We start from the raw sequence: 12548 nt of genomic DNA, 5'->3' as shown, positions 1-12548 counted from the left end.
GGAACGAGATGTCTGACGGCGAGGTAAAGCAGCTGTGGACAAGAGCAGCAGAAAAACATATTTTTTCACCGCTTTACCTTGCCATCAGACAGCCCTTTCCAACGGGGAATTGACGGTATTGAAAGCTACCAAACCAGACTCTATTCATAAAAACAGCAGCCGGCCCCGGCGAGACAAAATGAAGAAGTAGAAAACGGCAGAGGGTCCGCTTGGATGTGACTTGCACCCTCACATTTGAAATCCAAAGTGGTTAAAACTACACATACAGTAAAGTATGGAAACACTTTGGGTTTTCCCACATTGCTAGGAAAAGCAGAGCTAGACATGATGGCTAAAGCTGCATACTAATTCTGTCAGGAAATATTATTGTAACATGCAGTCAAGCCGGCCGTCACTCTCATCTTTGTGGTCAAATCTGCTGACGTTACAACTGTAGAGCACCCATATACTGACATGTATGTTAAATGCATTCAAACAGCCCCGATGGAGCTGACCATGGATGTATAAAGAGAACAAAGCTGACGGCAGAGCTAGCGTCGCACTTGGCGAAGTTAGCTATTAGTTATACACGTGCGACTATGTCCGGTTTTCAAAATAACAAAGAAAACTGTATATACAAAATACATCTATGGAAATAAGATTGATTTGATTATATTAACCAGAAGTATAAAACATGACATGTCCTTTATAAGGCTGTATATATACTGTAACAGCATCATCATGCAAAAAGTTTTTAGATGGGCTTGCGAAAATAGCATTTTGACACTAAAACATGCATACTTTGACCAAGAATGTCCATATTGGAATACATAAGGAACACTACTGGGAAGCTATAGAATCATATTAAAAAAAAACTCAAAAATAATTATCCCACCCTTTAATCTCCTCTATTACCCAGCAAGCCCTCTGTCCTCTCTGATCTTCTGCTTTCTTTCCTGTCTCTCCTACCTTTTTCCCTTCTGTCTCCCGCACTTCCCGCCCCTCTTGCTCTCTGGCCTGATTAATAATGAATGAAGCAGATCATCTATCGATCCCATCCTCTTTGTGTTAGCACAGCAGAAGATATCAAACCTGTCAGAGGATCTTAAAATAGCTCTGCGATGGTATAGTGGGAGAGTTTGTTGAGTTAAGGTTAGGGGCTTGTTTTTTTTTAAGACAGTGGTTAAAGGGACATAAACTGAGCAGCAGCAGCAGCAAAAGAGTGGACGGAGAAAGATCACAAAGTCCCGAATTGCCTTCTCAGCTCAAAGGGCTGACGCCTCCTAGTGAAGGAGAAAGGTGATGATCTGTGATAAGTGTGAAACTGGAGGTCCCTTATACCTTCTCAATCTACTTCTGGCTCTTTGTTAAAGCTCGTCTATGCCAAGATGCGGTCCTCTGGCCCTCTTCTGTCGTCCCGAGTCTCGGAGAAATTCTCCACTCAGCCATTTCTGCCCTGCTGCTCTCACTTAATCAATCCAGCAGATTGGCTTTGCTCTCTGACAGGGTAAGGACCCTGTCCAGACCCTGATGGAGACTAAGAGAGATGTATATCTGTCGCTATTGGTTAATATCACCAGTCAACATTATGCAGGGTTCAGTAGTCCTTATGTTGAGGACAGAGCGGGAGGAGGGGAGCACTGCTGGAACATGATCATTTATAACGAATGGCTCTTCTGTTGGATTTCATCCAAGTTTTGCTAATTTGATTTTGTAATGTCTATTCAGATTTAGCCAGTCTCGGACAATTGACAGTACATGAGAGTCGGCTATATTAATTCCCTTTTGGGGGCAATGAAGGGGGATTAATCTTACTATTGTTTCTACATACCCAGAGTGGGAAAAACCTGCCAATGCAGTGGTTTCTCAATCTTTTTGGTTTGTGAGCTCTCAAAATAAAGCAGTGTCTATTTATGACCCCTAATTGTCTTACATGTCTGAGTTGTGAGCAGTTACACCCGTTAGTCAGTTTCCCCTCTTTTTGTTTTTTCACTTTTTCCACCCTGCGTTTTTAAAAATATACCAACTAACGATTAGTCGATTAATTGACCGACTTAATAAAATACATCGGCAACAGCTCTGATAATTGAATAATCATGATTTGAAGGTGAATATATGCTGGTTTCCTCTATTATAATAAATTGAATTTCTTTCACACACACTCACATACATAGTGAGAGGAAAATAGAGAGAACCAAGCCCCCAGGAAGTGGGCTGGTCGTTGATCCCAATTTTCGCAGTGGCCAAACGGCGGTACTATAACTTCCCTGTCCGTCACATGATGCCATTGAGCTCAAAAAGACTTTTTCCCATAGACTTATATTGGAAAAGAGACGTCTGTAACTCGGCGGATAATTTTTTTTTAGGAGAATCCACTTCCCAGTACGAACACTTGATTAGCCCTTAGTTAAATCATTAGGTCCTAAAAGTTGTAAAAATGCACTAATAGCTGAATCCAGAGTTATTTTCCTTCCTCCGTTCATGTGAATGAGACCCAGACCGAGGCTGGAGCGAGGGCTGGGAGGCGGAGTTAGCAAGCCGTGACGACAGCGTGGCGGTTGTGACACCGTGAACGAGCAATGTGACCGAGCGGACACTACTGCGTCTGCTCCATGGGCCCAATGGATGCGGAAGATCGCCGGAAGATCGCCGGAAGATCCGGGTACTTTTCCAGTCGGAAGTCGAGCCATTTTGGCATCATGCGCCACTGAGCAACTTTCATAGGAATAAACGGGGCCCCGCCTCCAACGCTGTATCCAGTTCTCTTAATACATCCATTGAGTGAACAGGGAGAGAACCTCCTTCTCTTTATGGGCGTCAGTTGCCTCTCACCCTTCACTCAGTCAGTCAGTCAGTCAGTAAGTGACAAACAGATCTCAGTCAGCTGGTAGAATTTGTTTTTTCACTCAGGTTGTGTGCGGGGGAAAAAGCCCTGCCGAAGTTGCCACTTTACACATGGACCATCCCGTTGCGGCTATCAAAGTTGAGCCTCAGTAAGCAAGCTGTCAAACTTTCCTCAAACTTGCTGTCATTATTTACTTATGTTTCACTTTACTTTGTTCTTATTGTCTAATGAGAGATGAAGACAAAATTGGACTTCAATGATTTTCGTTATTGAAATGAAAACAGCTACCAAATGTACAATAATCACATCAAATAGATTACAGCGATAGCCCATAAAAATGTATTTGCTCATAAGCAGGCCTATGAACAAATGAAGAAATTACTAGACTAGGCAAACTTATAAAATAAGAGACCTGGCTTTGTTGAGACTGTCTGTCGATTGATCTCCTCTAATCTTTTGGGGAGGATTCTGTTCATAAGCACCAACCTACATATTTCCTAAAGACCGAACCCATTATCAAGGATCTTGTTCATTAGGCTATATTGTATGCTACACAAGTTTGTTTTCTGAACTTGGGATGCCTCTGACGCTGATGTCAGAACTACTCATTTATATGTGCAGTATGTATGTTGTATGTTTATTATTGTACTGGTGTAGGTGTCAGTGTTTCGGTTGCTTTTTCATCTTCTCTGCTCTTTCCCTTTGGGAATGTGTTATGTATGTTTAGCAGACATGTTAGTACTATTTCTACACGTATGGTTCCCAAAGGACCAGGATGTTCACACTTTCAAAGAAAGTCCAGATATAATTCTATACATCCTTTCCCTCAGGAAACGGTCACCTAATTAATGTATTTCACTTCTTGTATCCATGTTGTTGTTGGTTTTTCAAGTGTGTGCTCACACGCATTGGAGTTCATGTTCAAAGACTCATAAATATGTTTTTTACAGTTTACATAAATTTGCTTTCTTTATTTGCTAATATGAATGCACCTCTCCCCCTTTCCCCTCTCCATGTTTCTTTTCAGGAGCACTTCAATCCGGAGTGTAAGTTCAAGGAGAGTGTGTTTGAGAACTACTACGTCACATACTCCTCCATGCTCTATCGCCAGACCCAGTCTGGCCGCTCCTGGTATATCGGTATCAACCGTGACGGCCAGGTCATGAAGGGCAACCGGGTAAAGAAGACCAAAGGAGCTGCACACTTCCTGCCTAAAGTTATAGAGGGTTTGTGTCCTTTGTGTCACTTTAGCTCAATTCAGACCAGTTTCTTAGGCCTTGTTCAGACCTGGCATTAACATGCGTCATAGTAGGAAGTCTTTAATGTGGACCGGGACACATTCACGTACACACTGCTAAAAGAATGTGCCCTCATGTGGACCACCTCCGAATGTGGTCTGAGGGATCGGATCTCAATGCGTCCTCTTGAGTGAGTTCACACCTGTACTTAGAGCTGTCCACTTGTGATCGGATCACCCAGGATGCATGTTAATGCCAAGGGAAAATCGCGCAAAATAAATAAATACATGCATTTAAAGATAAATGTAAAATTAATTTAAAAATAATAAATTTAAAAATTTAAAAAATCTAAAGAATTAATAAAAATAAATACCAAAATAAAAATGGAAAAACAGACGACTAAATAAATAAGGGGATTATTAGAAAAATAAATAAAGAAGCAAATTAAAACAGAAACATCACTCAGGATGCATGTTAATGCCAGGTCTGAACAGGACCTTAGTTATTAATCACCTCCTTTATCATTAACCAACAGTTTCTATCTTTGTCTCACAGTTGCGATGTATAAGGAACCGTCGCTACACCAGCTCGCCGGCGAACCGGTGAGTCCTCCTCGGAAGACGGTGAAGACGTCGGATTCGCCGACCCTAAAGAGCGGACGGAAAGAAGCTCCCAAGGCTGATGCCTCATAGCACAGGAGACCGAGGGTGGGACAAAGGGCAGCAGTGACACTGGGAATATACAGTCAGCCATTATGCACTGAGGGTGGCTGAGGGAACGGACCCTCACTGGCCGCCACGTTCCAGAAGTGCACTGCTACGAGATGCTGATGGAGAAACGGTCAGCAGTACATCAGCAGCCAAGAAGGCCAGAGAGAGGAATCCCCCCCTCAACTGTCACTGCAGAAAGGGCCTGAGCCAGAACTACTACCACCTCCCCCTCCCACTGTTTGTCTCTTTCTCTTGTGACTTCCTAATGCACAGTCTCCTTCATTCCTCTGTCATGCTCAAGCTTCTTTGTCCCGCTGACAATTTCCTCTTTTCTCACATGCCCTACCGACCGCCTGCTCTATTGTACTGTATATTCACCACTCGCGCATTTTCCAGCGCTGACTCGGCACCGTAATCCTCACCCGTGGGCCCCCTTCTCTTGAGCCCTAAAGTTGGTGACAGTGTGGCTCAGCCAGCTTTCCACCCACCATCTGCCGCAGCTAAGCTAATCACCAAGGTCAACTAAAAGCTCAAAGTGAGATGAAACAGCTCACAGAGGAAACATATCTGCAGGGATCCTGGGCCAGGTCAGGTCAGGTTAGCTGAGCAAAGATAAGGGTATGAGAAGAAAGTGTGGACAAAATGACAGCTAGAGGAGTTTATGATATTAAATCTATTAGTATTATTATCATTTTTTAGTATTTCAACCAATCCTGTGATAAATATTTGAATTCATGACAGCCCAGATGGAAATGGGGTACGGAAACTGCCTTTAAAAGATGATTAAGATGATAATAATGCTCAAAACAATAGCAAGGCGGTGATGATAATGTAAAAAAATGATGGTGAAGACAATGACAAGATCAGGATTTTAGAATTCCAGAAGATGTATGATAGAAGATTTATGAAGAGAGGCACTGCTTGCATAAGTGTCATATATTAAAATAAAATAAAATAAAATAAAGCCACTATTCTTCCTGGGAAGATGAGCCATAAAATAGAGCATACATTACGAGAGTTTTTACTCCACCTGAGCAATATAACAAGCCAAAACATAAATCTCAGTGAGGGAAGCAAAAACAAAACGAGTGCGTGGACGGGTGAGAGAGTGAGCGACACCCTTCTCTATACCAGGTGACCCCTTCTTATCGCAATGGCTCATTTAAGGCTACGCACGAACAACTGGGTCATGTTTTAAATCCACGATGGATCTGAACTCAGCCACCTGAAGGGAAAAAACTGTAGTGTATACTTCACTCAGCATCTGCTGTCAGCATAAAGCCAGGTTTTTGAAGGCGAACATCAAAGCCAGAGGAGCCTCTGAGCTGGAGCACTTGTTATTCTGAGGATGTCTGGCAGCTTATCCCACTCACTAGCTTTATCAAATCACCTTGGAAGAATCGCCCCTCAAAAAGTGTAGTTGTCTGAGTGAATGTTGTGTGATTGTGTTTTAACCCCCATGTGTGTGGATGTGTATGGATGCACTGTGTGTGGATAGATCGAGATAATGTGGGTAACCTCTACCACGTCCTTCAGACAGGGCACGACATTGTGTCTTTAGTATGTCTGTGAATAGGTGATACCATGTGGGAACATCTGTCTTGCGTACCATTTTCACTTACTTTAGGGAGTCAAATACATTTTAAAACAGCAGGGAGGAGGATTTATGGGTAATGAGGACTGAACACATATAAAGGGAACATTAATTTAATATTTTCATTAGGTGCAATCAACTAATGTTTTGGTTCGGGGTTGGGCGATATGGAGAAAATCACAATAATTTTGACCAAATACCACGATATTGATATTGCAACGATATTTTAGGGTTGACATTTGGTGCGTTCACAAAATATTTAGACAATAAGACTTTTGATAACTCATCATCAGTCACTGTAATGCAGTCTTTAAAGCCAGGAAAAGACAAACACGTATGCCATATCACGATATTACAATATCCAAAATCTAAAGACATCTCGTCTCATATCACAATATCGATATATCGCCCACTGGGTCTCTCAATCAGATACAATTTCAGAAAAAACATGCAATGACCTGATAGAAGTTGAGGCATCTAAATGGGAGCTGTCAGGGTACTGGTTGTTGCTGTGCTCTGATAAGCCACTGAGGGGAAATAAAATGTCACCCCAATGTTCAGTCAAAGTGAATTTGCATGGATACCACCAACAAACACAGACAGCAGTAAGTCCCTTGTTATGTCAGGATGAGCAACGCTGGGAGATGTGGAAGGCAAACTGTAAAAAAAAAAAAAAAAAAAAAACGCTCATTATATGGTCGCTAACAATCAGAGATAATCTCCAGGAGGTTCAAAGCAATGGGGATGGCGTCTAATTTTAATGGTAACATAATGTGAAGACGGGTTACAGAATGTGAAACGGGAGGCTTTACGAATGTGCTGCATTGAGGGTGAGAGTAAGTCTGAAACAGTGTGTTGAATTGTAAAAGAGGTCAGCGCACGGAGGCAGTTATTTAGAAAGAGTGAAGGATTAGCAGGTGTATTCTTGAGGAATGTCGATAAGGAATTTCTGCAGTAAAAGTGAGCGAGATTCTTGGCAGGGTTTTCTGCGGCGTGTGGATATGATAATTAATGTAAGACAAAGAGGCATGTGAGGCACTGTGCGCTATTTATGACAAGGGGGTCTATGGAGGAAATTAGTTGGAGAGCTTTGCATTTTTCCCATTAGGTCTTTCATTTTCTGGGCTTTTCCAGGGGGAATATCATTCAGTACAAATTTGGATATTTTGTCCTTGTAGCAGATTTTGCATTGTAGACCTACATATCTCTATTTTTTGACGAGCCTATGCTCCCTCTCCCCGGTGGATTTGGTACGGCCTAGAATGGTTTCTAACTGTTTGCATTACTAACTACTCTGTGAATGATATCAAAGTGTGTGCACAGCAGGTAGTATACAACGCTATGGGCTTATTTCAGCTGCCAGTACTCAAGCAGTTTTCAATTTTTCCGTATTCCATTAATGCCAGTGCACATTTCAACGTTGAGCATAAGTCTGTTCTATGAAAGGAAAGTATCTGGAGGTGCAAGGCATTGACTGAGTGACAGCAAGGGAAACTTGCATGCCAAAATGAGGCATAATGGCATTTTTTTCTCCAAGTCTATACAGTAGGTCTGCACCTTATCATTACTTTAATTATCAATTAATTTGTTTATTAATCATTTTTGTTTTAAAAAATGCCAGAAAATGGTGACAAATGCCTGTTATAGGTTCCCACATCCCACACGGACGTCTTCAAATGCCATATTTTGGTCCGACTGAGAGTCCAAAGCCCATAGATATTCAGTTTACAATGGTATAAAACAGAAAATTATAAAATCATCACAGTCCTGAAGCTGCAACCAGCAATTTTTGGGGTTATTTGTGCTTGAAAAATTACAAAAACGAATCATTGATTATCGAAATAATTGCCGATTAATTTTCCATCAATTGACTTATCGTCTAATTGTTGCAGCTCTACTAACAACTCCACTGATCTAGTAAACCTGGCATGAAAATAGTTGATTTTTAAAGATGCTCTTACTGGATTTGTTACAGTAGAGCATCTACTCTAAGTAAAGGTATTAACCCTCACCATGATTTAAATGTACCTTTATCGCTTTATTGTGTTAAACATCAGAGAGATCCAAAACCTCCATAGATTTCCTTCCCAAAAAGCAACCAGTCCTTACTATCGTAATACTGAAAGAATGCCACAGTAAGTTGTCCGACGGGGATACTGCAAGTAGACAGGACAGGAACAGAGAATGTAAAGTAGTCCGATGTCGAATGTGAAGTGTAGAACGAATAGAATGTGAGACAGGAAGATCTAAAGAGAACAGTACGTTTTTACAATGAATGTGAAGTAAAGTCTTGTCGAGAGGTTGTCAGAGACAAGTAAGTGCAATTGAAGGAAACAGAAAGTCGGATTTTTGGTCATGCAGCTATTAAATGAAACTAGTTCTGCTCTTGAATGTAAAAGTTATGTGAGGTTGATGGGAAAAAACTAGCCATAGAGTAGCAGAGGTATTAAGAGGATCTTTGTTATTGTAGTTTGAAGAAATGTGAATATGTTGAACAGCGAGGTGGTAACATGGAAAAATAAAAATACAGACATAGCTTGTGTGCCCACGCACGAGAGATTTAAAGTCATAATCCCTTCCCTACACACCTCTCTTTAACCACAGCCTACAGTATCTACAGCCCATTAACTTCCTTTTGTTGTCTGTGTAGGCGTATACTTAACAGTGTGTTTAAAAGTCTGTGTGTTTGTATGTGTGCATCTATGATTAAGGGTAAGATAAGAGAGGCAAGGAGAAAAAAGAAAGGGCATGAGAATGAAACAATGATCGATAGACTCAATAAAAAACACAAAAGAGAGAACGGCCACCCTGCGATGGGTGCAAAAAAAAAAAAATTTCCCCAAGGTCTGCCAGAGACAGCGAAATCCATTCGCTCATAATGACCTCAGAGGGCTGTTGTTTGGTCTCTACCTGTAAACTCAACATGGAATCCAGTTGGACGACAACAGAAAGGGGTTTTCCTCAGGGCCAGACAACCAGTGTTTGAAACAGTGTGAGCATCAGCAGCCATACTATCCTTTGAGACACATATCCACTAAAGGTAGCACAGGTGCATAATAACATAAAACACGTCCCCAAACTTGGCCTATACTAAAAGACTGAGTCATTGGAGAAGCGGTGGAGCGTTGCACCTTACAAGCACTGGGCATTGCTTGAAGCATTTTACAAGTTAACTCGCTGTCTTCGGAGGTTCTTAAGGGATTACAACAAACAAACAGGGAATTCTGCTACTTTACAAGAGTTAGTGGGAATAACAGGCAATAATGAACAGTAAAACTGCAGCTACTTAGCCACCGCCAATGTTTGAGCAGTGCAGTAGAGTTTTAAAGCTTTTATTGCACTGTCCAACTCCAACATCCAGGGAAACTTTTTGGAACAATCCTTGATAGTAGAGCTGTCGCAATAACCGCAATATTGACAAGCCAACCGCAAGGGGATGGCAAGCAACCGCCACAACCGCCATGTTCACGTTTTTACTTTTTTTAATTCTTTGCCGCATTTTTTACACTTTGCTACAAACGGTAGCAGCGTGACGAGGTCACGAGCGTCTATTCTGCGCTGAAGGCTACGTGTTTGGTGTTTTTTTCTGGTCGTCAAGAGTTGGAACATTTTATAATTTAGGTAAAACTCCACAATGATCACCCATCACATCCTACATGTAGGCTACAAGTGCTGGACAACAACAACAACAATGGAGGAGAAATTTAAACACATAGACCGGCGGGCCCGTCCTCTTTCCCTTCGTGTTTCGACCTTCCCTTCATCCAGAGCAAATACGCTACAATGTTGCCAGCATTTTGATATTCCGTATCACAGCAACCAGATGCAACCAAAGCATCTCAGCTGGAAAAAAAACGATGCCCCTCATTGCCCTTATTTGTTCTGCATTTCACAATAAACAAGTATTTAATTCGTTAAAAACTGTCATCTTTGTCATTTAAAAAGCAACAATTATACCTAATAATACAATAAAGTTAATTTATATAACACTAAAATCAAGATAAAGAAATTTGCAAAAAAGAAAGTTGCAATATAACCACATATCGCCCTTTTTAGCCAATTATTATCACCGCAAAAATTCTTTCAACGACAGCCCTACTTGATAGCATTTGATTTTGAAGTGTATTAAAGAACCAACAAGGCATTTTTAATCCCACTGAATACAGTATAACAACACCATGTTACATTAGCATTAATTCATGTGTACAACATGCGACCATTCCAAGCTATGCATCTTTTGATTTTAAGATTTTACAAAGTGTGTGTAGGATTTTGTTATTGTCTTTTTTTTTTCTTTTTTTTTACCAAAATGGCAAAAAAAATGTAGAAATTTCATGCTCTGGTCCTTTTGTGAATCACCCAAAAATCCTCAGAATGATCCAACTTAGAAGCAGACCAGAAGCTCATCACTGTCCAAAAACCACAGTCCATTCTCACACAGTATGATTGCGGTTATTTGCAGTCGGTACGTTGTCCCAAAAACTGCTGCCAACGTGTTCGAACCAATATATGCATAATGAAACGTGTACCAGGCAGTTTGTCACTTTAGAGGGGAAATCTGTGTATAACTGGCTCCCTCTAATGGAAGCAGTCAAGCAGCTAAGAGGTAACACTGTTAATGAGGGCCACAAAGAAACACTGTATGGTTTGTAAGCATCATTTCTACACATCAAATCCAATCACGCTCAAAAGCTGCTTTACTGTGCTGAGATATAATCCTCACGTTTTCACACGGGAACTGCTTTACCGTTTGATTTCCTACAATTTATGCTGAGGATCGGTTGTTTACATCATGCTGCAATGTGTGAACGCAACGAATGCGGTTATGACGCCTTGTTATGTGCAACACTTCCAAATGCTACAGATCCTCACATTCGAAATGTCACTGCTAGTTACTGATGGTACATGACAGTATTCCGTACAGAAGAATTAGATCCAGTCAAATTTGATAAACAAAACTCTGCTTAGCAATATGAAATACAGCTTTTTTTTTTTTGCAAAAACCTTTTTCTTTGCAAAACCCAAGTGGGGTTAGAAACTATATGGATCAAATTTTTGGAACTGTTCGTGGTAAATCAAATAACCCAATCCCCCATCAAAAAATTAAAAATAAATCAGCCCCTAAATTAGAGTAGGAAATGGAAGTGTGCCATGCTCACAGTATTAAATATTGAAAGGATTAACAAGGTTGAGCCTTGGCTGCAACACTGTGTTTGAATATTCCTAATTAAATGAGCGTTCACATTAAAAAGGACACAACCTAGAAGCCATTTATTTTGTACTTGTGTGGAGTACTAATGCTGTTGCAGCATCATGTTCACCCTGTTTCAGTAAGTGGCCTCTTTGAGGAATGCTAAAAATGTGAAGGATGCAAAACGTTCCCCTTGACAATGTAGCAGCAGCGTGCTTCCAGACAACGAAACCTGTCCGGATGGCTTAAATGTACGGAATGCTGCCAGTTTACATGTATGTTATTATGTCAATGATACAAGTAGTGTATATCTGACGTACTATGTCAGATCTATTCTTTTCAGAAATGTATTTAAATAATCAGTGTTGATGATTTTTTTTATTGTCTTTCAGTTATTTTACCTTGTCATGTTTCCTTTCTAAAAACTCCTCAGAAGGAGGAAGAATTCTTGTTGCCCTCCAAATGTTCCTGTGTTTTTTTGTCTTTATTCTGCACTTTTGTGTCCACTGATGTGTCCCCTGAGTGAACAAACTGAAACCCAATGTGCGACTGAGTTGTGTGTTTGTGAAAGATGTAATGTGTTCAAGTTAAAAACAGCAGGATAACAACTCCTAAAGCCAACACGTGTCCCGTCACACACACACAGCAATGACCTTGGTGGTCTCAGTTATACAGTCACGCAAGTCTTCCAGGAAGTTCCCACAACCTCTCGCTCCTACTCTTATAGACTCTTGGTTTAACTCCAATCTTCTTGTCTTCCGAAAAACTGACAATGAAAAGAAAATATTAAAAAGAAGAAAAAAAAAAAAAGCCATAAATAAAAATGGGCATTGGCGCTGATTTGCCACAGAGAGAAGAGCCTGAATCCTCAGGCAGCTCCCGAGTGTCACCAGGGAATTAGACACGCTGGACTCCTTACAATAAGAGCCAAAGCAAGTGGCAGTGACGTACTGGTTTTTTTGACCACTTCGGGAAGCAGCAAATGAAGACC

General features: G+C 41.0%; 1 protein-coding gene across 1 annotated transcript in view; it reads left to right on the top strand.

Moving 5' to 3' along the window:
* Nucleotides 1-12353, top strand: part of fgf11b (fibroblast growth factor 11b) — a 53456-nt gene extending 41103 nt beyond the window's left edge. Inside the window, exons 4-5 of the mRNA XM_037749661.1 lie at nucleotides 3852-4050; nucleotides 4618-12353. Of these exons, the coding sequence (XP_037605589.1) occupies nucleotides 3852-4050; nucleotides 4618-4754 (336 nt within the window). The 3' untranslated portion in view covers nucleotides 4755-12353. The remainder of the gene's footprint in view (nucleotides 1-3851; nucleotides 4051-4617) is intronic.
* Nucleotides 12354-12548: the final 195 nt, after the last annotated feature.

Source organism: Sebastes umbrosus, chromosome 17 (genome assembly GCF_015220745.1).
Source record: "Sebastes umbrosus isolate fSebUmb1 chromosome 17, fSebUmb1.pri, whole genome shotgun sequence".
Taxonomy (NCBI): Eukaryota; Metazoa; Chordata; class Actinopteri; order Perciformes; family Sebastidae; genus Sebastes; species Sebastes umbrosus.
This window is presented reverse-complemented; position numbering and strand designations above follow the sequence as displayed.